General features: G+C 39.9%; 1 protein-coding gene across 1 annotated transcript; it reads left to right on the top strand.

Moving 5' to 3' along the window:
* The first annotated feature begins 518 nt into the window (after positions 1–518).
* On the top strand, positions 519–26,942 carry LOC132994499 (phospholipid phosphatase-related protein type 4). The gene is made up of 7 exons (XM_061064875.1): positions 519–830; positions 13,726–13,911; positions 18,117–18,246; positions 18,570–18,765; positions 22,300–22,357; positions 22,979–23,152; positions 24,139–26,942. The coding sequence occupies exons 1-7, from the start codon at positions 759–761 to the stop codon at positions 25,834–25,836; spliced, it is 2,514 nt and encodes an 837-aa protein (XP_060920858.1). The 5' UTR covers positions 519–758; the 3' UTR covers positions 25,837–26,942.
* The last annotated feature ends 958 nt before the right edge of the window (positions 26,943–27,900 follow it).

The following is a 27,900-nucleotide window of genomic DNA, read 5'->3' as shown; positions in this document are numbered from 1 at the left end:
GAGTGGTGTAAAGTTCACTGTCTCAGGTAATAAAAGTTACACCTATCTCAGGTGTAGAGCTGACTTTATCAGGTTAAAAAAAAGAAGACAGTATTAGGATGCATACACAAATACTTAAAATGTAAGTCCGGTTGTCAAACAACAATATTCATGTGATTCAATGTCAAAATGTGTCCTTTATTCATTTAGGTGCTGATGGTCTCTGTTGAACATGAAAGGAATGCAGTGGGGAACCTTTGTGATCTTGTAATCACTGTAGCTTATCAATCACCAAGAAAAGCTTTATGATATGACACCTGCAAAAAACACGATGGTGTTTATAAAGCCTTATCCTATATATGTTGGTTGTTTTTTTATATACATATATTTTTTTGTAAATCTGACATGTTTGCTTGCAGAGTCAGTCTCATCCATCCATTGTGTCAGCAGGCGAAGCCGTATGCTGTCAAATGCCTCCTACCCCAGTGCGCATGCGCTCACTCTCCTCCTCCTTCCTCCCTCCGTCGGTGAGTCTCGGTTCTCCACCTGACAGCTCATCGGGAGACATGCACAGAACCAAGCCCAGGGTTTCTCACCAGCAGTGATTAAAGGCCCCGGTGTCTGGAGTCTGGGCTGGATACTGTTCCGGCTGTTGTCCCGCGCGTCTTCCTCCACACAGCGGCATGGAGCGCTCCTGATCCCGGCAGGACGCCTGGAGATCTCAAGCGATTCTTCCCTCATCACATCTTGGATCTGTTTGGATATTCTGAGGCCCGACCATGTCTGCGAGAGACAAGGGGATCCTGACCAAAGACAGCGTCAGCCTGCTGCCCTGCTTCTACTTTGTAGAGGTAGGTTGATGCTTCATGTGCAGAGCGATTCGGCATCCCCATCAGACGATACCGCATAGTAAGGATGTATCATGATGTGGTCGTGCATAACTGGCTATCACGTAAACCTGTATGAAGATGACGATTTGCTGGTACAATTTTAATATGTAGGTAAAAGGAATGCAACCCGTTTTTTTAGCGAAAGAAATGTGCATTTTTTTCCACCTGTCAAACGAAGTCACCTGTTCTCATCATGTGCATTGCATCATTTTGTATACTGTTTTGTTTGTTTTGTGTGTTCACATGAATTATCACGTCTTAAACACTGATGCACAGACTTGCAAATACTGTTATTCTGCAGACACTAGGCATATTGCACACATGGAAAGCTGACGTTTCACTGATGAGCAGCTTTAAAATAGAGTCATGGGGGCAGGAAGGTAAGCCACCATGGACTTGGAATAGGGAATAAGTGAATTCCCAACAAATCAGACTCCTTTGTTATTAATTTATAAATATTGTTTGAACATCGTTTTGAAAGCTTTTTGGGGAGTCATTCAAATGGCCTGATGATTTCAAAGATTTGACCACAGATTGCATGCAGCTTGTGGTGACTGTCACTCGTTCCCCTGCTGTGCACTTTATGCATGCTCTAATTCACCACTGGCCTGTGGCTCCTCAATCAAACTGGCATCATATATTATAGAGTAGCCTGTATACTGTATGATGGATGCTGTTGGAATTACAGCGTCATGCTCATTGATTCTTTTACAGTAGTGACTTTGACAGGGAATTCCCTTGATTTTGTTTTTGTATTTTCTTAATCCTTTCATGTACATTCCAATGCACTCTCACTACAATTAACATGCCTGAAAAAGAAATTCAGCCTTGAGCTTTTGAAATTGCTAAAGCATGCTGTTCACTAAAGGTTTTTTTTTTCTTTTTACCCTCCATTTTTATGAACAGCAGGAAGCGTTTAAACTAGGTCAATGCTGAAAGTAAATTCTACTCAGTGAACTACAACACTTGTGCATATAATTAGTCAGACTCAGGCTCATTCCCAGAGTGTGTTGTCAGTGGCTGGTTTGCAAAAAGCTGAGGTGGTGATCCGTTCATCACAATTTCATCCGGCCCTCTTATCAGCCATGTCCAACAATGTGTGGAGGAGGTAAGAGCCTGTCAATCAGGATGTATGCATCCTCCACAGGGAGATTTACCCCTGCATAACTTATTGCTCTTCACCTGCCATATGAATTCTTTATGCTTATAGCTTAAGATCAAGGGGAAAAAAGCTGATCTAAATATAACGCAGCCTGTTATAACGAGTGAGCCGTTATTCACAGCTCAACACTGGTTGCACAAAAAAAATGTTTTGAGCGGTTTACTATTTCTCTTCTTTAAGAATCAAACAATACCATAAGCTCTGAAATTACAGTTTACATCTCAGGTTTTTTTTCACAGAAACTCATAGGTTTGTTGCTGATGGTGCATTTTTTTAAGGATGAAATGTAGAATTGATGTTATAGACGGTAAAGATTCTTAGCTGAGCCTGATTTTCATATCATAAATAAAAAACAAATAAGGTTTTTTTATGCTGAGGTTGTTGAGTTCGGTTTAAAGATATAAAGCATTAATGTTCATGTTTTTTTCTGTTTTGCAATGATGCTCTTATTTTTACTTCCAGCCTATTCCTTAACAGAAGGTTTCTGTGACCTTCCCCTTAAAACCTGAATTCATCAAGACAAGGTTGTGTTGCATTCCGGCCCCAGCATGGCTTCAAGAGTCGGAGAACTTTAGTCAAATCTTTTGCTTCCACCATACGGCCATAAATTGTTTCAGAAGTAAGTCTTGGATAGGAATGACGAAGGGAATTAGGGAAATTTGTGTGGAATCAGCCCCTGCAGTCAACTTGTCGTAGTGCCCTTGGGCAATACGCTGAACCCTAAGTTGCTCCAGGTGGCATAGCCAGCAGGCTGTGAATGTGTATGAATGGAATTAGTTCATACTGAAGGGACACTTTACAAAGCATCCTCTGCCATTGGTGTATGAATGTGTGATTAGGTTAATGTGACTTGTCATGTAAAAAAAAATGCTTTGCTTAGTCAGAAAACTATAAGTGCTGTATAAGTACAGTACATGTGAATTTTAGGAGCCAGCTGTTTTAGTTTTGCCCTGCAGTAGAGAGACTGAAGCCAGGATAATATATTATATTCATATTTTGATCAATTGGCTTCACTATTCTTATTTCAAGCTGTCTTGAAGTTTTCCAGTCCTCTGGAGTCATTGGGAAATACATTTAGCTGTAAATTAATTAATCAATCATTATTTATTTGTTTCTCACCAATTCATAACACATAATAGGCAAAACACACCAATGAGCAGGTAAAATACCTTACTCTTTGTCATAAAAAAATATATCATGGCTTGATAGTTGCTACACTGTAAATTGCATGGAACTCGTGAGAAGTACCTACACTTACTGTTGAGTTATTTAATCCTTTCTCATCTTCTCCTCTCTGTCAGAAAGAGACAGAATATCCCTTTAACTATACAGCCACAGAATTCATTAACACAACGTCATTCAAACTTAGTTATATAAATGTTTTCCTCCTTCACACTTAAGGCAATGCAAGGCAAGTTTATTTCTATAGCACATTTCAACAACAAGGCAATTCAACGTGCTTCACACAAGACATCAAAAGCATCATGAGAGGGAAAAAAAAAAAGAAATATTAAAATAGAAAATTAAAAAATCACTGAAATTATTAAATCTGAAAATATGTTCAAATAAAAATAATTAAAATGAAATTAATTGAAGTAAAAATATAAAAAGAGTTAAAAGTTACATTGCACAGTTAAAGTTTAAAATCGTATTAAAATTGTTTAATTAAAGGCAGCTGTAAACGGGTGTGTCTTCAGCCTCGATTTAAAAGAGCTGAGAGTTTCAGCAGACCTGCAGTTTTCTGGGAGTTTGCGCCAGATATGAGGAGCATAGAAACTGAACGCTGCTTCTCCATGTTTGGTTCTGACTCTGGGGACAGAGAGCAGACCTGCCCCAGACGATCTGAGCGGTCTGGATGGTTCGTAATTAATCAGGAGGTCACTAATGTATTTTGGCCCTAAACCATTACTTAGTTAGACAATCCGCAACAATGAAGGTTGGACGTCATTGGCACATTCATCAATCGGCCATACAAATTCCCTCCCAATGAAAAGTAATGTTGCTCTGTGGGTTTTTCTGTGGGAAAACAAGTGATAACCTGTTTTCAAATATTTCTAGAGTGATATGAGGCACATTTTATAATGTTTTGTAGCTTGATTTACTGGGTTCTTCCCAGTACATAAAGTGTATACCTCTCTATTACTTAAGCTTGACTGAATAGAATAGGAAGAATACAATGAAGTAATATAAGAGGCTGCAATATAACTATGGTAATGTCATCACTGGTAATCAATTATGTCACAGTTAGAGATGATTTTAATTCCCTATGTTGCGTTTAGAGAAACTACAGATATGATCTGTTCCCCAACACAGGCTGACAGCTATACTTCTAGTGTGGACTGTGTGCTGAAGTGCAGTTAGTGGAGCCCCAGGCTGATTGTCCTCCAAAGTGGAACAAATGGTAGCATGAGGAAAGCTGAAAAACTGTTATTTAAGACTGGGAAAAAAAACAAAGATGAAATCACATGCATAACTGAAGGCATGGACATGGCCATTTGCCTAGATAAGAATAAAGAGTGTGTTGTTCTTCTAGAAAAGGTCAGCTCTAGGCTTTCAGTGAGTCTTTAATAGAGAGCAGATCAATGTTGAAGTTTTGAATCAGGAGCCCCATGTTCAGACAGTAGCTGATCAGGTATATGAGACTGCAGCTGTTTACTGAATGTGTCAGATACATCTAATGAAGATCAATCTCCCTTTCATGTTGGAGCTACAGGTTGCTTAGCCTCTTTAGCTTCAACCTACTAGAACAGTTTTGCAGCCACTGTGAGTGCTGACATTAAGGTCTTCTGGGTAAATGGAGAGACTTTCTGAGAGGGGAAGTCACTTTTGATAGTATCACATGTATTTTTTTAATTAATTGCAACGCACTGGGGGTTGATTTGTCTAGAGCAGTGGCTGTCAACTGGTTGATCCTCAGGACCCACCAACTACTCCTTCATGAAAAATAGTGACACAAATTTCTTAGATTTTTTAAATCATTCATTGCTCACACAACGCTTCATAGACTTTTTGACAGCATTTTTCTTCCAGGCACACATTTCACAACCCATTGAAAATGGCCCCGCGACCCACCAGTTGAGAACCACTGGTCTAGAGTAGAGTAGCGTAGCATAGCGCCAATTCATAACAAATGTTATCTCAAGACACAAAAGAACAGGAAAACACCTTACTAATAATTGGGTCTACAAAAACCCAAACCATTAATCCATTATGAGCACTGAAGCAACATTTAGCAAAGTAACAGTGGTATGGAAAAACTTCCTTTAAGAAGCAGAAACCAGCCTCGTGTCAAACAGCCATCTCCAGAAACTTTGTTAAATGGTTCAGATTCAGATTCATTTTTGACACATTGACTTACATATTTGAAGCTAAGTGATGTAGAGGCAGCTAAACAAAATCATTTAACAACATTTTTGGTCCAGGAACGTCTCTTCTTTAATTGGGGAGGCAGTGAGCAAGATCATTATAAAAAGTTTTCTTCATGGTATGGTGTTTTGTACGAGTGAAAGCTCCGTCCTGTCAAGGTGGAACTAAAGCCTGAAAAATACATTCCAGCTTTTGCAGTGTTTCTCCTTTTTTTTGTTGCATTGATCTAAAACACTCAGCATTACATCTGCTATTGAAAAAAATAGGACGATCCCAGGGCAGGCAGACAAACAGAGGGAAAGTTGAAGGACAAAACAAACAGAAAAAAATCCAGTACGAACTATAGAAAAGAGGCTAGTTGTGATACAGAACAGTACAATATGTGACACAGATTGGTTCTTTGCATGTGACAGAAAGTGAGGGAATGAATGCGAGACAAAGAGCATGAGACATAGAGAGGAGGTTGGCTGTGAGAGTTAGAAGATGTAGGGCAATGGAGCATCTCTGCTGAGCTGAGCTCTCCCCAGAGGAGAAGCTTCTCAGAGAAAGGGAGCGTAAGAATCACTAAGTCATTCTGCTCTGTGATTTATTTCTCTGCCTTTCCTTCACTCTGACTGCACTCTTTGCCATATGAACCATCAGTAGAGTCCCTCATCACTGTCAGTATAATCATTAAGATTGTTCATAAGCCGGTCAGTCACACAGATGTTCAGTTCTCGAAACAGGGATAGTCAAGAATAACTCAATCCACAATTACATTGAACATTTTATCATATTAAAGGACACCATTTGATTCAATGTCAGACTCAATCATCTATTTCAGCACTGTCTATGTCAGTGTATATGTTTCATTGCACAATCATCCTCGACTTAGAAAATGGCAGTATTCAAAATATGAAACATCTTTATCATTCAATTCATATTTCAATGATCGTGCATATTGAAAAAAAAAGATTGTAATATGACACAATTAGTTAATTAATTAAAGGTAAACAGAATATCTAATCTAAAGACAGTGGTAAACATTTTGCCACTGTGAAAGACACAGATTTTTCTCAGTTCAGTTGAAGTTGCTTCTGTTATTTCTCTGTCATCTCCAACTCCAACAGCGACCACGCTGTCTTCAAAAGTACAGCTGGAGGCTACTGGTCATCTGTGCTGTGTTTAAATCAGAACAATGAGATCCTCTGAAAAACTAGTAAATAACCACATTGGCCAGTAACTAGTTAAAGCTACTAGGTACTATTATCAAAAAAAGTGAAGTCAAACTCCATGTGGTTTGTTGTTCTCAGCTCTGGGAGGGAGTTTGTTTTGTTATGAGGGACTGGAAAAGTGCCACATCTACCAGATCAAAAGTCACATACCTTTAAGTTCACATAGGAACTTGCTCTTTACCCTTTCATTTTCTGTCACACTTTTGCTGCTCTTCATTTCCAAGGGATGAATTCTACTGATTTGCACTCCTTTCTTAACTTAAAAAAACTGAATGTTCGTTATAGCTCATAAGCTAATTAGCTAGCTATATTACTGTACTTGCTCAAGGAGGTAAGACCGTTGTATGAATTGTAACATACAAACACGCCACTGCCACCTGTTATCATATTTCTTCTTTTTTTTACAGTTTATTTTAGACGTACAAAAGGATTTTGACAGTTTATGACATGGCTCCTTCCTACCTATCCTGACAGAGGCCATGTTACTGAGGGCAGCTGTCTGAAGCAGGGATCTGTGTAGCAGCAGGACTATCATCTGTTCAGACTTGCGTATGTTCCCCCATGAAGTGTGTATTGTTTAGGTCATTTGTGTGGAGCCAAGCTTTTTTTTGGCTGTTTTTAAATATAAATAATTTTGTTGAATCATTGTTTTTTCCTTGTGTTGACAAAGTGCACTCCATAGAGCAATTTATTTCAGAATGAGAGATTTGAATTTTTACCATTTGGACGCTGACACTGGGAAAACTTTCTGTCTTTTCAGTTGGCCCAACACTTACCAAAAATAACTGCCAGCTAAAGCCCACTGGAGCCTGCTTTCCATTTCACACATCTATTATTCAAAATGCACTGTCTCTTTCCTGTTCTCTCATCTCTGTAATCACTAAGGGCCCGCCAGGAACACTTGGGAGCCCGTAGAAGGATTATTGTGAGGAAAAACTTTCAGAGGAGTGTTGCATGGCAGAAAGCTGAGGATGTTATCCAAATTTAAACACCCAACGAAGTAGGTGCAGAAAATCAAAACACACTTCCAGCTGCACTGCAGAGATAGTTCCAGGGGGACTGAAAATGTGAAGTGTAGTGTTTGTCCTGTAGGTATAGTAAAGGTCATGGGGTTATTCAACTGAATGGTTTGTCCAAAAAGCAAGAACTTTTCTAAGCCATTTGCATTGAAATGTGTTTGTTAGAATGTATTCAATTTTGTTGTTATGTGGTAACATGCGTTGTGGTGTACCGCTACTTGTGTAAATGAAAGGGTTGTTGTTTTACTTAAAAAAATAATAATTCACGAACTCATACTACAGGTTCTGTGGTGCATTCATATGAACACAGAATTCTGAATTCTCCATTTTTTTTTTTTTTTAAAGATTTATTTTTGGGCTCTTCATACCTTTATTGTAGAGATAGGACAGTGGATAGAGTTGGAAATCAGGGAAAGAGAGAGAGAGAGGGGAATGAGGTGCGAGAAAGGAGCCACAGGTCGGATTCGACCTGGTCGGGTATTGGCTGCCCGCTTGGAGGACCACAGCCTCCATACATGGGGCCGTGCACCAACCACTGCACCACCCGCCCCACCAAATTCTCAATTTTTTAAAGTAGAAATTTGCATTTCTTTGCTCATAGGAAAACATCTTTAGAACATCTTGATGCCAGATTGTTAGTGACAGACATTATTATGCACACACTAAACTTTGTCCACCAACATGCCTGAAGCACATAACGAATGACTTCTTTATGTTTTCTCTGGATATCTGTGTACTGGTTTAACACAGTAAAAATAGACACAGGTTTAATCACGACAATAGCAGCACTCCATATGGCTCATATAGCCCACAGCCACAGAATCAATTCAATTCTCTCCTAAGCATGTAAATGTGGCATTATGAAATGCAAATGCTGTGATTTTTCATGTTGGAAAAAAAAAAACAGCTACTTGCCAAGACTAATGATAATAGTTTTCTTCCGGAAGAAGGGTGATATAATAGTGGTGTGACAAATCAGAGAAGGATACGTCATGACAGAAGAGACCCAATCAGCGATCGAATCGTGGGTGTGAGCGTCATCTTCTAAAAAAGCTTTCTACATCCGTTGTTCTAACCCACGATTTTCTAACAAGGCCATCAGGTTCCAAGAGTCTCAGTGGAAGTGGCTCTTGTTTGCTGAAGTAGTGTGGCCGCTATAGGCTTATAAGCAACACTTAAGTGTTTTGAAAGTAAAACAGCAATTAAGCCTGTTAGTGATGTCTTATTGTCATGGAAACGTAAAGATACTTATAGATGACAGGCCCAGTGGGAACAGTACTCCACTGTAGCTCAACAGGTTACCTCATGCTAAAAATCTTGCATAAGGGACCAATTATTCATACCCAGTCCTCCACAATTTTTCCAGGATTAATTGATTAATATTTTGTATAAGTGTTGGATAAGTATAAGTATAAGTGTTGGAAAGGCAGTGTGATGAACTGACTGACATCACACAGCTTAGGCGTTGCCATTGTTAGCACATGACAACTGTTAAGAACTTTTTCTTCCAAAGAACGCTTTCAGAACTCATCCACACTATGCTAACCTATTTTCTGTGGGAAAGATTTAACGATAGTCTAATGTTGCTATCTTTTTTCTAAACTGCACAGCACACAACTTTGCTGCGATAGTGAGTTAATTGCTTTCTGTACCCTCATCATTTTTGCGATGAAATGAGTTTTTTCTCAACAACAACTTAAAGGAAATGACAAGAATGTGTGGGGAGATTGAAGTATTTCAAATAAGATGAACTGCTGTTGGCTTGCTTGAATCACACGGCACTTTTGAAATAACAGGATATGACATCAAATATCCTGCAGAAATCTCCTTTGAAGTATTTAGAGTGTTCCTCTAAGAGCGGCTTCATCTGCAGAGCATGAGCAGTGCTGGTGCTGATGCTGATGCTGACGCCACTGACCTATATTTCTCATTTCCACGAGCTGAGATGCTGGACGAGAGGTGAGGGAGGCTGACAGTAAGCCAGGAAACAGACCTTAGAGAGGGGGGAGGGGGACAGTGTGGAGCAGTGGAGGGGGGGCTGCATGAGCTGGTTTCAATAAAGAACCCACTCCAATATAATTCCTGCATGAAAATGGCGTCACGCATTAAGTTGTCTATTCAAGATACTATAGAATAGCATATTTAAATGAATGATAGAAATGGAATGAAGTATAAGATGTATTTTAACTCCTTTTTAACTTTCTATTTGGCAGAATTACATTTTGTTTTCTGCAGGTGTCAAATGTCAGGTATACTCAAAGATTCAACATCTTCCTCCAGCAGCTGTTTACATGCTGTCCAACACACGTCAGATTATTGTTCATTTTCACCTTCAATATTGGGCCCATTCTTCAGATATCCTTTTCAGTCTTTCTTTGGCCGCTCTGACTGTCAGGACTGTAAACATTTTTGTGAGAATGTGTTGGGCAAATATGAGATTCTGGGGCATTTTATTATTTCAATCCTCACCTTTCTCAATGCCCACTTAATGTACATATTCTAATTGTCTCACTTGTTTGAATTTACATAGAGCTAAAGCAGTTACTTATCTAAGTTAGCAGATACACATTAGGTAGGTGACATCACCATCAGCTCTTTTTTTTTTCCAGGCGTTTGCCTCTATTTAATTTGCCAAACAAGGAATAAAGGGAATCATGTCAAATCTATGCTATGATAATGTCACTAATATATTTTGCTGCCGATAACACAATCTGATGATAAGACACACATGAACAGTTCTTTATCAATTCATTTGGACCTCAGAATAAATTTAAGTCCATTTAGATCAGTACAGCACAGAAGTGATGTCACCATTGTCAGATGCAAATATCAAAAATGTTGGTTCTAAACACTTCAAATAAAACTCTTTGCACATCAAACACTTAACATTTATATCTCCTGCAAACACTAACCGACCCAGACTGAATCAGACTTGCTCCAAATCAATTTGAAGTTGTTAGTCACTTTAATAATGTCAGTTCAATCAGGAGAGACTTCATTAAGAGTGAACAGTTATTTACTTAACAATATAGGAAATAAATGTACAAAATCTTTGGGGATTAGACTCCATCACGACGACTTCGATATGAATCGCTCTGCTCGAGTAATGACTGAGTGAATGTGTCTGAACCACTTCCAAACCAGATGCTGATTATCTTTGATAACATCTGTCTGTGCTGCAGTCCAGTGTGATTGTTTTCTGCACTGTCAGCAGGTCTAACCCTAACCCAGGGGCACTCTGTGAGATGGCTTGTTTGTTTTAATCTGATGTTCCCACTTCACAGATGATGACATACAGACATACATAACACAACATTAAACAGTAAGTTCTACAGTAAATAATCAAATAAGAACAATTATGATTGGATAAGAAGGAAGGGATAAGTCATGACATGATAATGGTAGAGGGTTCCATGCTGGCCTCAAGGAAAATTATTGGCAATATTGGGGCGGCTGTGGTTCAGTAGTAGAGTCAACCAGAGGGTTGTGGGTTCGATCCCCAGCTCCTGCGATCACATGCTGAGGTGTCCTTGGGCAAGACACTGATCCCCAAATTGCTCCCACTGCCAAGTCAGTGGTGTGTGAGTGAGTGTGTGTGATTCGGATAAATTCTTATTGATGGACACTTCACAAAGGAGTCTCTGCCATAAGTGTGTGAATGTGGATTTGACCTGCAGTGTAAAAAGCGCTTTAAATAGTCAGAAGACTAAAAAAGCAGGATAAGCTCAATTCCATTTACCACTATCAGCCAAACCCTTTTATTCTTTCTCTCTTTGCCTTCCCTTTGCCGGTTAATCAAATGTTTCTCCATTGCTCCAAATGTCCTTATTTCCCGGAGGTTACCAATAATGTTGAATAAGTTGCTTTGCACATAATAAGAATCAAACATTGTCTTTGTAAAGGAATGACTGTGGTAGAACGGCAGGGTGGCAAGACAAGAAAACTAGTGTTGTAGTGAGTAACCCCTGGCAGGAACATCAAGACAGACAAAAGCAAGGAAGTCAGCAAACAGAGGCCCTCTGTGCGGTTGAATGTGTGTATAAGTGGCTCAGCTCCCAGCAGGAGTGCGCTGACTTGAAGAGATCCCCGTGTATTGGGCTCCTGGTGGGGCCCTTCTCCGTCACGCTGCTCTACTTAGCATTAGCTGAGCGAGCAGCAAGCCTGCCACTGTGTACCAGTGAATCAGGGTATTAAGCTGCATGATAAAGCCTGTGATGCTGCAGGCCACATTCAGCTCCCACTGGCGCATCTGACTGCAGTCCTCTGTGGAACCTTTACTGCCTTCAATTACAATCAGCTTTCTGCCTACACATGCACTTCACTTGTTCCTGTTACACTTTAATGGGACGCCACGGAAGCCTGGGGGGGGCTTTAAAAAAATATTTGTGAGGGGAATTTTGACACAACAGAAGAGCAGTGTTGCCGGTTGATATGGAGTCATCGGTGTCTCAAGTCTCAGTGAGAAATATTGCATGTGCAAGTTTTTCCAAGAGATATACAGTTCAGTCCTTTATTGAGTTGTAACTCCGCTTTACTTGACTCAGTTGGGCCATTTCAGTATTTTGGGGTCAGATAGGAATATCGATTATTTTGGTCGAGAAATGCAAAAGAGCCAAACATAAATACATTTGAATTATTTTTTTCTATAATTATTTATTCAGGCTTATTTTGGTTTTAGCTTGTATGAATTGATTCGGGGTATTTGTGTCTTATTTCTCCCTCTTTGGAGAGCCGCTGCGTATCAGTGGGTAATTTAAAGGTGATTAATGACACCTGCGGGGAAACTGGTGAGAGTGGGAAGCGGGACAGTTTTTTCAATCTTCCTTGAAAGCATCTTAAGATAGCCTTTTTATATGATCGCAACCGGATTTGGTTATTTTATTTTGTTGAGTTTCATTTTGTCTGAGAAGCCTTCTGTTAATAAATTTGAATTTGGAATCCGCGGCTGCTTTTTTTGTTTTTTTGATAGTGTGTTAAACCCACTCAGGCTCAGCAGTGGCTTACCTGGACGTTTTTGTTTGAATCCATAACACAGTTCATATCACTACTCATAGTGGGTAATAATGGGAGGTTATAAAACCAGTTGTCAGTTTGAACTTGACTATTACCCTTTTTTTGTAATAGTCATCCTTTTAATTATTCTAAAAAGGTCAGATATGATTTTGCTGCGGATCTGACATTCTGTGAGTTGTAGTGATGGACAGAGAGGAACAGAAATAGAATAATGTAAGGTATAATACGGTACAAAAGTAACCATGCAGGCAAGCAACAGAGAAAACTCTCTTTGTGTGTGCAGTGCTTTAGCAGCTCCCACTGAAACGATGAGGCACCACCTTTGAGTTTCTAGTTTTCCACCTTAATACTTGCAGTATTTAATTGGTAAACATTCTGAAAACTAGTTGTTGTGGTGGTGTCTTTGGTGAAAAGGTGTGTCAGGACTTCTCAGCTCTTCTGTCTTACAGGAGATTGGATACCAACTTCCAAAATGCCACCAACTCGTAGTACACATGACGATGACACTGTGAAAGGTCAGTGGTGAAATCACTGCAGCGAGCCATTCAGCATGTCTGAGGCAGAAATTTACATAACCGAGACCCCAGACCGCTGAAGCACTTTCATTTATTGAACTGACAGGAAAAACACTTGCTTTATTACTCCCACTTGTGAATTCTAGGGATTGAGCTGTTGTGTTGTGATTGTTTTTTTTATGATTATTAGATCTCAAGCTGGCTATTAAAACATGAATTAGGTGATTCTCATTTTCTTTTGTTGGTATCTGGAGAATTCATTCTTGAGTTGAGCTGTGCTCAGTGTGAGCGGTTCATTCCACATGCCTTGTTCCATAACCCTCAGCACCATCCTCACCCTCCTCTGGCCGTACAAATAATTTGCCCTGCTTTGGTCCTCATTATCAAATCAAATTAACACGATCACTGAACCATAAGTTTATGGGGACATTTGCAACACTCACTGCCTGTTTAACTATTTATTTATTCATTGGCAATCTGTTAAAGTTCCTCCTGCTGCAGCTGTTTATGACTTTGAACCGATTGATATCTCTCTCATTCTGTTTTCTCTGTCATGTCCATCAACAGCTGCCGATCCTGGTATCATCCGTGGTCAGCCTGTACTTCCTGGAGTGGACAGACTTGTTTAAGCCCGTGAAGTCAGGCTTCAACTGCCATGACCGCAGCCTGAGCCTGCCCTACATCGACCCAAACCATGAGGTCATCCCCCTGCTGATGCTCCTTAGCCTAGCCTTTGCCGGACCCGCCATTACGGTAAGGATTGGAACAGGGGAGTTGTAAAGAATGCCTCTATTATTTCAAGGACTATTAGTCTCTGTGCATGGGGTAAATCAAATAGCTGCTACGCTATCCGGCACCTGTAGAAATTCTTGTAATGATCAGTTGAATCATCTAATAGGTGTTTACTTTTTTGGCACCACACTTTAATGAACTAGTCTTGCTGACACTGATTTTAACATATTTACTACTAGGACCAAAATTAAATAGTTAGGGGCAGAAATCGGATTTCTGGTTGAGATCAAAGTAGCATGCCTTGCCCTTCCATGCACATTAAGGTCTATATAAAAAAAGATGCATGTCAATATCTCCTCTGAAAGTTGATGGGAGACCCTCAGAAATATTCTTTTTTTTTTATGGGCCTTAATGAATTTGAAATTAAAAGTTTCTTTTGTAGTCAACTCACATACAATAAACACCAACTACGCCAGACAATGCCAGCAAAGTGTCAAAATGTAGACCACTGGTTTGCCCATTGAGTTGGACAGACTTTTGCTATTCTGTCCCCTTAATGTGTCTGCAGGTGGATTTGGTTCTGGGGGGGAGCCGATCACTTTAAATCATTTAAAACTAGTTTGAAGGTGTCAGAGGAAGATGCATCAGGTTGTGCTCGATGACTCAGGATTGGCGTTTGTAATGTTTTATTGTGTGTGTATTGTATGTCTGTAACTTGTTGAATTGTGCTGCTGCCTGTCTTAGCCAGAAGACTCTTGGAAATGAGATTCTTAAACCTAGTGATGCTTTCCCGCATGTAATTCCACATTCTCAATCTGTTTCTCCAATAAAGGCGTAAAAAAATCTGTACACTCTACACTGTAGCCTTACTGCGTTAAAGATTCATTTTGCTGAATATGACTAAAACAGATCATTGGCCTCTGTAGAACACTACCCTTGTATATTTGTGAACTTACAAACGAATACTTTAGGATGCCCCAAGGTTGCTCAGATCTTCGGAGCAATTTCTCTTAAATGCTTTGTTCCGTACCACTTCTTAAAAACTTGTTTAAATGCCCCTGTATAGGGCTTGATATGTTTTTCCTTTAAATTCATTTAGGTTTTGTCTTTTTATTCTTTGTAATCTGTATTTTTTTACGATTGCTCTTATTGTCTAACACCCACTCCATTCCATCAGACATTTTTAACGATTGCATATGAATCACTTTGGGATTACTGTTTCAAGAAGAGCTTTAGAAAGCAAACCTGCTTGACCGGAGTTATAATCTGTGTATGCAGGCAACCTCAGCTGTATTGTAAATCTTGGATTCAGTGTATCATGCCACCTTACTTTTTGTCTGTGGTCCTGGTTTTTCTGCATACATAGTTAAAGATTATAATGTCTTCCTAATACAAACATAGGATGGAACGCTGAAGTAACTTTCACTGTACATATTAACTGCCTTTTCATTTTTATTTGCTCTGGGACCTAAAAGCAACTTAATTTAGGGTATGTTACTACGTCTTCTGTTGCATAGTTGTTCATATTGAAGTTTGTTTGTATGCCTTGTTTGCATTGATGTTCTCAGATATCAAAGATATTCAATAAGGCAACAAAATACAAGCAGATGCAGGTAAAACATGTCAACATCAATATCTGCATCTTAAATTGTGGAGCCATTATTTGCCTAGGGGGACCTCCTGCTGTGCTCCCCTGGGCATGAAAAACATGACTTGTTGTATGAGAAGTGGGATCAAGACCAGCACAGTTAAGGTGATATATACATGATGTGGCCTTTTTAAATGTTGTGTAGCTTGCACCTCTTTGCCAAATGCAGCATGGGAAGACATTCTAGACAATCTATAGAGTACAAAACGAGTGGATTGTTTGCACTGTTAAGGCCACAGTGTGCTCTACTACATGTATAATGTTTATACAGTTTCCCTACATTTTGTATCATGATCATAAATAGCTTAAGAAAAACACAATTTAAGAGAGGCCCTATAATCTGCAGCCAATGGGACATCAATGCAATATCCATCACAAGATTCTGGAATAAAATAGGTAAATACTTCAATCATGAAACAGGCTTAAGGCAAGTAAACTGGTCAATCTGGGCTGATGTTTGCAGGGCCCTAATTATTGTGAAGAACATTTTATGCGACAGTTAGGTTGAAGGTGTTTATGCTACTCTAATTAAGATAACATAGCTGGCATTGCAGGTTAACATGGCAGCTGCTCGAGTGAGAGTTTAGAATGAGTCACACTCGTATCACACTGTTGTGGGCAAAGGTCAGACTCTTCATTATCATAATAGTTACTAATGTTGATATCAGTCTATTGTTACATGTTGCTGTTCCTGCTAATACTACACATACTTCTACCATTGTAAATATAGCTATACATGTTATTCATTGTTGTTGTGTTGCTCTGTTTGTTTGCATCTATCCATCTCTCTCTGTCTGCACCTCTCTCCACTTCAACCCCAACAGAAGGCTGTTCAACATGAGTCTGGTCCTGCTCAAGGTTTATGCCTGCTACTAGCTGGTTTTATGTTGCCAAGTGCTGTGCTCAGGGTGGATAAATGTAGGGTATTTAAAAATATATATATGTATAACAAAGAGTAAGGTCTAGACTCTTTTTGTAAAGAGCCTTGATATAACATCTGTTGCAGATATGTTGGTATACAAACAAATATTGATGAATTGACAAGGTCAGATTTGTTCCAAGGTATCACCCACAGTGAAGATAATGTTTACCGTTACAATGCTGAGTAATTGTTTCAAATAGAAAGACTGTAATGTGCACCGAGGAACTTCTAAGTGGCGGACATTACCACTTAATCTGTGGAAATGTCGCTAATTGAGTTAACGGTTGGAGAAGATGCTGTGTTAATCCTAAAGCAGAAGTTTGATGGATATAATACAGATTTGTTTATAATAAGGATTTTGCCATGCATGAGAAACGCTTCTTTCATTAACACATGTATAGGATAGATAATATGTGGCCTGACTACCTGATCGTAAGAAAGCCCTTATAACAGAATCATAATCGTAGAAACAAAAAGAAGTTATTTGATGGTACTTTATATGTTAAATCCTAAAAATGTATGTAGTTATTCATAATATTTCCTAAGCAGTGAGTACCCAGACTATAATGTTGTGAAATAAAATGTTTCCTCCACACATTAATACGCTGAATAAGCTGTCGTAATGGCAACTTTTTTCACCACCTTTGGTTTTATATTTTCTTACAGAGAATTGTGTAAATATAAAAACGTTTAATGCAGCCGGGGCCACCAAGTCCCTCCTGATATTTACCCGTGAAGTGCAGAAGTTACCAAAAATAATACAGTTAAGGAGCCTAGTTCCACTTATTTACTATTCGTGGTTATTTGCCCTTTTCAGACAAGCTATATTGGAGACATCTATTGGCTTTTAAAGGTGTCATTGTGTTCTAGATATTTTACAGTTTGACTTTTTTTTTTAATTACAAAATGAGAAGAATGCTTAGACGCGATATAGCCTACATTGTGTCAGTGTCAGTGTTATACAGATCCCATGAGGCCCTCCTTTAAGTACTGCTAATCCCTCTTTCTGTCTGTCAACGCTGCTTTCGTCTTTTTTTTCTTCATTTTTCCATCCATTGTTTCCCTCACTTCTGTGATCATACAATGCATGTTTGCAATTTTCTCATATTTAATCTGTTTCCTAGATAGCTGCGGTCTGCAGGTAGCCAGGCATCCCCCCTGCGATACCATATGTCACGTCTAGAGTAGTGTGTGTTGGTGTGTATGAGTGTATCACGCAGAAAGGAGCAGTCTTGGCCTGCCCTCTGCTCAAAACCAAAGCTTGGAGGGCCAAAAGTTCAAGCAATGGGATACAGCCCACATAAAAACAGCTTCTAGCCTCAGATGTTGCTGTGTACATGCATGTCTAAGTAAGGCTCATTTCATTATGAATTATTACAGGTTAAACCATGCATTTACAGTAGTTGCATTCAGTAATAAGAATATTACAATAACACATTGATTTTCTGTAGTCCAGGATGTAGACCACCTTTCATCCAGTGTTTGCTGGGGTAAGCTGCCTGCTGCATGGGAAAACCATACAGGCAACTCAAACTGTTTAAGTAAAGGGGCAAAAGAGTTCTCTGAAAGGGGAGGTGACATGCCAGTCGGAACAACACAACAACCAATGAAGTCATTGTGTTTTACATGTTTTTTTTTTGTGTTTCGTATTGACAGATAATGATCGGCGAGGCCATCCTGTTCTGCTGTCTATCTCGGAGGAAGGGTGGAGCCGGAGCCGAGGCTAACATCAACGCTGCTGGATGCAACTTCAATTCCTTCATACGCAGAGCTGTCCGCTTCGTTGGTACGCCGATTTTCCCTCTTAATCTATGTACACTTACCTGAAACTTAGTAACTCACTGACTACTATTGTAGTCAGTAGTGATGTGTGTGTGTCTCTGTGTGTCTTAGAAAGAGAAAGCCAGCAACAAAGCCGGTTTGGTTTAACAGCTGTGTCAATCAGTTCGACAAATCTTTGCACTCCAAAGGCTGCTTGTAAAGTTTTAGAGCTCTGAAAATCTATGCACATATTGACATAGCTTGTGTATGTTATCCCTGTACAACTCCTCCAACAGTAGCTTCAGCAGGGTTTGTATATGTTCAATAACACATTCCCTCCGTCTTCAGGCGTTCATGCATTTGGTCTCTGTGCCACGGCCCTCATCACAGACATCCTCCAACTAATGACGGGCTACCCAACACCGTACTTCCTCACCGTATGTAAACCCAACTACACCACGCTGAACGTCAGCTGTGAGCAGAACCCCTACATCATGGAGGATATTTGTTCAGGAGCCGACCCCACGGCCATCAACCAGGGCAGGTGAGGAGACAATCGGAAGATCTTTGCTCTAACTAGAAAGACAGATACTCGTTTCAATCTGTAGGAAGCTGCTCTGGTGGATCAGAGTTTGCAGACTGGACTAAAGACTATAATGTATGTGCGGTGGTGAATGAACGCATGTCATGGGAAGGTTGCACTGATTTAGAAAATGTATATTCTACTAACTTAGTCAAATTACACATGGAATTTCTATGAATTTAAAAACAATCAATTTTTTAGTGATTCAACACCAACATTTCACATATTCATAATTTAGTCCTTAGATACATACATTTTTACTTTAAAACACTGCTGAGCTTGCCCCTTTGCACAGAAAATGATGAATAATTCAGTAATATGAATCTGTAACATCTACAGTTTATGGACGCAGAAAGACCACCTACAGAAAATCAAACCTGACCTTAACAAAAAAGGGGAAAAAAACACAATCCAGACTCTAAAGCTGTTACTGTAATGTTGATGACAAAATAACTGGAAAAGCCAGGTTTTTTTTTTTTAGCTTTAGATTGACCATGCAATTTGTTAGCATGTTACATTTAACCTACCTTTCATCATCTTATAATAAACACAGTGTTCCCTCTGGTGACAAATATTCTGAATTGAGTGGAAGAGGGGTCAGACATTTGCAAGCTCTTATATGAATTAAACCTAATAGACCTTAGATCTAATTAACCCACTTTTTCCCTTGATGTATGTGGAAGAATTCTGCTGATTGTTATTTTTGTGTGGAATCCGTTTGTGATATTCATTTCAGTGTGAGCCAGAGCAGAATAGTTTTGGTCATAGAGATTGTAGTAGATTGAGTGTGGAAATGTGCCTTTGATGTTTTACGTTATACATGTTAATAATTCTAATAATGAGGAAACAAAGGCAGCATCCTGGCAGGTCTCTCTTATTATGCATGGCATTTAAAAAAAAAACCTGCTTCCCTATAATGCTTTCTTGTCTGTGTGGAAGTTGGTTGAAAAAAAGAAAAAATAAGACCAGTTACCTTAAATCATGTCATCAAAGATAAAAAAATATATTAATTCAAATATGAATTGCTTTCAAAACTTGAGTTTCTGTTTGCAAAATGAGGAAACCTCTTACTAAACAGAAAGGGGAGCATTAGGGCTAAGCCAGGTTTTTAATAGTGGGAGGCAGGGGGGGGGGGGATGCTTTCAAGAATAGAGAGCATTGAGCTGCTGCAATATCATTTTATGTCACACTCTATTTTCTCTCACAAACACGGTGCTCTCTTATCCTTCCTCCTTTAAAGATACAGACAGTGTGTGCTCCCTCTCACTCACAGGCCTTTTCATCCACTGTGACCTCCACATTTTTTTTTTAAGTGGTGTCTGGTCTCGTCTCCTCTCTGGTTCTCTCCCTACTACTCCAGCAGTTGTCTTTTCAGACTTAGGCTACAAGCTTTCCCACTAACTTACATTAGCTAAAGTGCCTCTCTTTCATTCTTGAACAGTTGATTAGATGCTCACATTCATGCAAGAATCAAACACATGAAGTTCAATTTACTGGGTTATCATAAAGTTCCTTTATCTTTATTTACATGATTTCTCTGTAATCTGTTGTGAGACTCACAGTCTTAGAAATTACATCTATCACTCTGATATCTGAAACAAAGAATTAACAGATCAGTGCATCTCTATCTATGATATTATTAGTATTCTGTCTTAACAAACTTAATATAGACATATGCAGCACTAGATGATGGCAACCATGACAACTGTGCGGTTTGTTGCCCCCTAAGCGTTAGTGCACTGAGTGTATGAGTGTGAGTGCACACATGTATTTGAATCCTGTCTCCGTAAGAGAGATATGTCCATGTGTGTATGTTTGTGTGTCTGTGGCGGTAGAAAGGAACAGGGATGTGGGGTAAGGGGGGATAAGGCTAGGTTTGACCCAAGCATTTGGCTCACATTGGATTTGAATGTAGAGAATAGGGGTCTAAATATAACCCACCGCTCCTGGCATAAACACTGTCTTCTACTCTCTCTATAGCAGCTTAAGCCTCAAATCTTGTTTCCAAGGCAGCATGGGAGCGGTTTCATTGCGGTGGCTGTCTACCAGGGGTATTATTAACCTATTTTAACTGAGGTACAACCTGACTAAGAAAAAACACCATGCTTAAGCATTCCCTTTAGCAAGACAAAAAAATTGCATTTTCATAGACTGAACTTTTTGGGGAGCCTTTATTCCTCAGTATTTTGTATTTTGCCTGTGAAATTTAGATCTTGACCAGCAGTTCCTTGACAACAAAAGTTGCCTCCAAAGGATCGGTACCTTACCAGGGTGGAATGTGTTTGAATTGTGCATTTCCCATAATTATTGTGACTAAGAACTATTAATACTGCAGCTTGCATAGCTTCATCTACATTCAATACCGCACTGGGTACACTGAGGATTATCATGAGAACAGGGGACAGACATTTCATGTAATTCTAATTGCTGTGAAAGTTATGTGTACTAGTTTGAGACAGTTAATTATTTTGCTTTTTTTTTGTCTGTCATTAAAAAGCATATAAATCCCCATACATACATGAAAATAATGTTTGCCCTTTGCAATCATTTCTTCTTCAGACCATTAAAAGACAAGCCAACCTTCATCATACGTTATGGGGAAGAAATCCACAGTCGTCATTTGGGCAAAAATATTAACATGACTAAAATTGTAAACTTGTATTTCTTTTCTTTATACGATGATATTTAGAAACGTCGGACTGTGTTTATAAAAAAATACATTTCTAACAAAGAAATAGCAATGTATATTAAACATGCATTTATATCTGTGTTGATTTGATCAGAGCTAGAAGTGGGTCAGCTCATGAAAAAACAGTATTATCAGTTTACATTTGAAAATGAATTTTTCATAACTCCACAGATGTTGTAAATACTGGAAGAGAATACCCAACTGTATAATGTGCACCAGACACACACAAAGATACACACAACTGCATGCATGCAGCAAAACACACACACACACACACACACACACACATTCCCACACATGCAGAGTCAGGAGTACAGATAAGGGCTGGTAGAAGGAGAGAGTACCAAGAGTTGTCAGAAGTAGGTCATGGGATTGGAGCCAGTGAGAAACTGGGCCACAGGTTCACTTTCATCATGAAGCGCACACAGTGAAACTCCTGCCGCTTCACTGCAGTATATGACTGAAGATTAGACATTTACACTGTGCGTCTATGTTATGTTGATGCTAGGTTTGTAGCATGAGAATCTCTCTTTGTCATTTTAATGTTGTGGCCCTTGCTCTATTATTATTTTTTTGGAGGGGAGTAGTAAAGGTGACAAAGGGTAAAAAGACATGAAAAGATGTACCTAAATTGGTTCAGTAATTCTACCCATATCAAATGACTGTGTGCACATGTTGGTTTTAGAATACCTCATGATGCTTGTGTAAAGTTGGCAGTGGTTAAACCCTCTCTCCACCCTCCGTTGACTCACACGTACAGATGTGAACATTGGCTGAGTCTATTTCTGTTCTTTCATCTCTTGCAGAAAATCCTTCCCGTCGCAGCATGCCACCCTCGCATCCTTCGCTGCTGTCTATGTTTCCGTGAGTAATGGTTTTGAGCCCACACAAACACTGAACCCTGTTCAACCTCCCATAAGACCCAATGTATCAGTGGAAGTTAACAGATCGAAAAATCTAGTGGTGGAGGATGGAATCAGCCGAGATTTAGTTTTCTGCATGGTTTCTTTCTACCATGCTGTTTTTTTTTTTATAGCTTTTTTAAGACTCTTGAATTGTAGCCTTTCAGGAATAAAGAAAGAAAGACAGCAAGTAGTTTGCAATTAAGCATATTGATCAGACCAACGCCCAGGTTGGATTTGAACTTGGGCGGCCCGCTTGGAGGACTACAGCCTCTATAAATGGGGCGCGCGCACCAACCACTGCATCACGTATAAGATGTAATGCATTAATTGTTAGGACAAATATATTTGGATTGATTTTTTGGGTCAAAACAGATAGAACACAAATTTGGTCATTATTGGATAAATACTGACTTCCTTTTTTTAAAGATCTTTAGATGCCCGAAGCACATATATTGATGTTTTCCAAATGAAATTTTGCAAGGTTTGAAAATGGTGACTCAAACATTGTGTGACACTAACAGTCATGACAAGTCGCTCCAGAGAAGATCAGTAATCAGTATATGTGTCATTGTGTCCTCAGATGTACTTCAACAGCACTCTGACTGACTCGTCCAAACTGCTCAAGCCCCTGCTGGTTTTCTCCTTCATTATCTGTGCCATCATTTGTGGTCTGACCCGGATTATCCAGTATAAGAACCATGCTATTGACGTCTACCTGGGCTTCCTGCTTGGTGGTGCTATTGCTGTGTACCTGGTAAGGGCCAGATTTAAGTATTTCATTCATTCATGACCATTGAAGGCAGAGCTGAGACAGTTAGCCATGTTAGCCATTGTTAAGTTTCTTTTTGGGAGGGGGGGGGTTCATTCAAAACATTTCACAACACAAAAGTTTAAACCTGGGGTCAGAGAGCAGATGATCAAGAGCTGGGAACACCTTGTCCCACTTTGCGCAATAGAGAGCAAAGCCAACCAAAGCATCTGAGGCCAGTTTGTTCGATTACCTGAAACAGACCTTTGTGGTCAAACATGCCTGAATCAAAGATAAAAGACTTCAAAGGTTCGACAGCTACAGCGCTATCAGATTAATCCTACAGTTACCAGTAAGGATAAAGCTAGAATGCTAAAGTCGTGTGGGGTTTACTATGGTCAGCCTATCAGCGTAGCCTATTAGCGTGTTAAAAAATATATATATTCTAATTGAATCTGAGGCTAACAGATATGTTATGAGCCCAGTACATACAGTATGTGGCCTTAAATTACATCTTAACTTGGCACATAATGACAGAACAAGATGGTAGTCTGAAGCTCACCACAGCTTTCTGAAGAATTCAATGAATCAGTAAATGTGTGAATCATCGATTAATTGTCACCAGCATATGTCATTTTAATCCATTTAACATTCAACCTGCTGGTAGCAGAAGAGTTCATGTAAAAGTGTGGGAATTTCCAAAATTGTGGGTCATGAATAACTGTACCAAATGCAACGCTGGTGACATATTTCAATATATCCGTGTAAGTGGCTAGCTTACCAACTGACAGATAAAGGTCCTGCAGAGTTATGAGGAGCCAAATTTATGTGAGCAAATTTAAACCTGTTTTATAGAAACACATCAAGGTGACTATCTAAATCTAAAGCCTCAGTTTTTATATAGTGGTTCAACAAAAAAATGTATATTGTCAAGAAAAACAATCATCAACAAAACTGTCCTGAACTCATTGTGTGTGTTCTTTTGTCGCCAGGGTTTGTATGCAGTTGGAAATTTCCAGCCTAGTGAGGAAGCCAGCACCAGCCCTCCTCCACCCCTACACCGCCCTCCATGCTCCTTGCCCCACATTAGCCAGGAGGCTGTGCTCCATCACCTGCAAATGAAGGCAAGCCTGGCCGGGGAGCCTGGCATACCTATCACCCCCACTGGGGCCCTCTTGCATCGAGGTCTTCAGCAGCAAAGGCCTGAAGACAGTCTGAAGCACTCCAGTGCAGATGTTGAAGTAATCTCCCCACGCAGCCCTCAGAGCAAAGACGCCTATGTGACCTTTAGCCACACCCTTCCTCGGGTCCACACCCCCCAGGCCATGGCAGCGTATGAGGAAGCAGCCAGACGTCATGCTGCCACCCTTCACCATGCCTCCATGGACTCCAGTCGCTCAAAGCAACTTCTGTCTCAATGGAAAAGTAAGAACAACCACAAATGCTCCCTGCAGGTCCCAGACTCCTTCTCCTCCTCTGTAGACTCCTCATCTGGCCATCCCTCCCAACATCCACACCACCATGGCAGTATGGAGCTCCGATCCAGCTCAGATCCGTCAGCTATGGGCATGAACGGAGGATTTGATGCACATGCATACATGTCCAAGCTGGCCACCGGGGCTTGTAACACCCTGCCCAGTAACTGCAGTGGCATCACTGGAGGAGCAAGGATATCCATGCAATCTAGACCTGGATCTTCACAGCTGGTCCACATACCAGAGGAGGCTCACGAGAATTACAACCCTACATCTCCAAGGACCAGTGAAGGAGGAGGAAGTGATGGGATGTCAACATTAAATAGCACAGTTCAGGCTAACTGGCAAAGAGCAGCAGAGAAGACTGCGGCCTGCAGGACTAATGATAATGGGCACAACACCCAGCCAAGAATTATGCAAGTCATTGCTATGTCAAAGCAGCAGGGTCTACTACAGACCCACTCCAAGAGCTTAGATGAAAGCAGCATTGGCTGCAGCACAACTGGGAGTTGCCAAGGCTCAGCTCGCTACAGAGCGCTGACTGATCAAGATCCCACCAGCATCACAGGGCCCAGCTCACTTGGTAGCACCACCGGCAGTATTTCAGGAAGTACTGGAGCAATTGTTAGAGTAGAGGCCCACCCTGAAACCAACAGGCCGATCATACAAGCTCCCTCAACAGATGGAACTGGATCATGGAGATGGCGTTCCCTGGACCATGGCACAGGAGCTGGTGGAGGGTCAGGGACATGTGGAGCAGGAGGCGGATCAGTTGGAGGTGGTAGTTTGAGGCAGTCCTTTGAGCTCAATGATCTTAATAGAGACTCAGAAAGCTCCGACTCATATCGTGAAGGGTCCATTGACCGGAAGCGTGCCAATCACATTGTTACAACCACTGCCACTGTTAGCACCCCACCTATAGTTACTGTTCACACCCAGAGCACCAGCCAGTCAGAGCAGAGGCTTCATCCCCAGGGCCTTTCTACCATAAGGGTCACTCCAGGGGATGGAAGTGGTTCTGTATCTGGAATTGGTGGCGGAGGAGGAGGTGGTGAATCTGCCTCTGAAACCCACTCAGTAGCCTCCAGTCGTGAGTCAACACTACGGAGAAAAGGCAATAATATCATCCTGATTCCAGAGAGAGCCAACAGCCCTGATAATGCCCGAAACATTTTCTACAAGGGAACGTCAATAACTCCTGTTTTTAAGGACTAGTTCATAAATTACTTCTAAGAAGATGTAGCTAATAATACAAGACAGCTGGATTTGTAGAGAACCCTGTGTCTGTGACAACTGTCAGTACCTACCACCATTGTATATATCACAATAATTTCAGAAGAAAAAAAAAAGGTTTTATGAAGCATGAGATTTTTACATATTTACACGTAATCACAACCTTTTTAGTGGTGTAGAAATAATCACTGTGTCCTTTTGTGGTCACTCCCAAGGAAACATTGTGTAATGTCTATTCTGTGCCAGTCACATGGGGGCAGGAGAACCTTTTTTTAAACAGACCTGTTTGGTTTTGAATATAAATCATCACAAAACAAAAAGAAAAAAATCGAGTAGCACAGTAACTTTTAAACTGTAGCAAACTACAACAAAATAATTGTACCATAGCTGTGAAACCAGTGTTAACTTCCCTGCACTGTATATATAATGTGTTTGTTTGAAAAGGGTGCTACACCAGAAAATACTATTTACTATACATAATACTGTATCATTTGAATAGATAAAGAATGGCTTATTTTACAAAGTGAACAACATGACGTTAATATGTTAAAGATATAGAGATATGTTTTGTATTTTGTCTCTTTTCTGTACATAATACTACATATTCAACAGAAAACTGTTTGAACCATAAGTGTGCTTAGCATTCCTTCTGTAGCTACGAAGTAAAATATGCTGTGACTTGCACTGAAATATGTGTTTACTGTACCTAGTATACTGTAAACCCTGACCTTATCTGCATATCCTTACATTTGGACGTCAATTTCAATCCCATTCTACAGCACAAAAAACAAAACAGAAAAACAGTAAAATACTGTGTCTTCTTATCATAAGATAATTTGTACATATCCTAATCTCACTGCAATACTTGACCTCAATCTTCCCTTTTTTTGCAGGTTTTAAACTGCTTAAAAGCTGTTTTTTTTAGCTTTCAAATCAATATTTCAAGAATTCAAGTTGTAGCTGTCAAATCCAAAGCTAAAGGCCTGAGGGAAGGTATTATGGGTGGGACCAGGGTTCTGAAATGAACCCCATATGTCACAACTGGCAGTGATAGGTGGAATTCCATGGCTTGGATGGATATGGAGATCTTCCATTAACACCGAAAAAAGATGAATAACTGCCACGGCAATGCAAAAACTGCTTCCCAAAAATGACAATTAATGTTTTCATGGTGAGGGACATAAAGAGTGTTAATATAGTACGGTGTGAAAACACTACTTTGCAACTCTTTGTCAGTTTTATCTCTTAACGTTTACAAAAGAGATACTGTAGGTAGTTTTGGATGTGATTTTGCCGAGCACAGCACAAAGATATATAGCTGCCTGGAGTGTATGGGCTCAGCGGTTGTTGGCCTTAAAATTGTCTGAAAATTGTTGAAAATACTTTAACAAGAAGAACACCATATCTTTTTTTCTTTATGTGTCGATGTTGTCATGAAACACACGTCGTAGTTTGAAGATTTCTCTTTCACAAATTTTCGATTGAGGCTTCCAGTTTTCACATTCTTTCAGTCTCAACTAAGCTAAACATATCCCAGACATACTTCTGTACTGGATGCACAGAGATGAGAATGATATAGACCTTATGTTCTGGTTTTAAATAGCCGACAAACATATCTTTTCCTTATAAGAATTTTAAATTTCTTTATAACCGTGATGTAAAGCACTGTGGTCATCAGTAACAAAGCAACACAATTAGTTCTAGCCTACATTTAAAGGTGATACATGTAGCATTTTTCAAAATGGATGTTGCTGTCACATTAGAATACCTCAGTGTAATAGTTTTCATGGAATAAAGACTTTTCAGTATGTTTGGTTTTTCAGAACAGAATAAGCATGTAACAGGTGATTTTTGCTGGGTTTAGCACTCCCCTTGTCCTCTGCTGTATGCACTAGAAAGACAGAACCTTCTTCCACTTTTTGTGCTCTAATTTCCTTTAGTGCCATTAAGCAACCAGCAGATTTTCTACCAAATCTAACCAAGTGTATTCAATTATATGTAGAGGCAAATAGAGGCCACCAATTCAACCAGAAACCATGTGATTTG

Source organism: Labrus mixtus, chromosome 19 (assembly GCF_963584025.1).
Source record: "Labrus mixtus chromosome 19, fLabMix1.1, whole genome shotgun sequence".
Lineage (NCBI taxonomy): Eukaryota > Metazoa > Chordata > Actinopteri > Labriformes > Labridae > Labrus > Labrus mixtus.
The sequence above is the reverse complement of the archived record's forward strand: the minus strand, read 5'-3'. Positions and strand labels throughout refer to the sequence as shown.

Coding starts and splice junctions, on each gene's coding strand:
- LOC132994499 (XM_061064875.1), top strand. CDS start 759: ATGTCTGCGAGAGACAAGGGGATCCTGACCAAAGACAGCGTCAGCCTG. Junction 18,247..18,569: donor CAGAGCTGTCCGCTTCGTTG/GTACGCCGATTT, acceptor CTCCGTCTTCAG/GCGTTCATGCATTTGGTCTC. Junction 22,358..22,978: donor TCGCTGCTGTCTATGTTTCC/GTGAGTAATGGT, acceptor TTGTGTCCTCAG/ATGTACTTCAACAGCACTCT.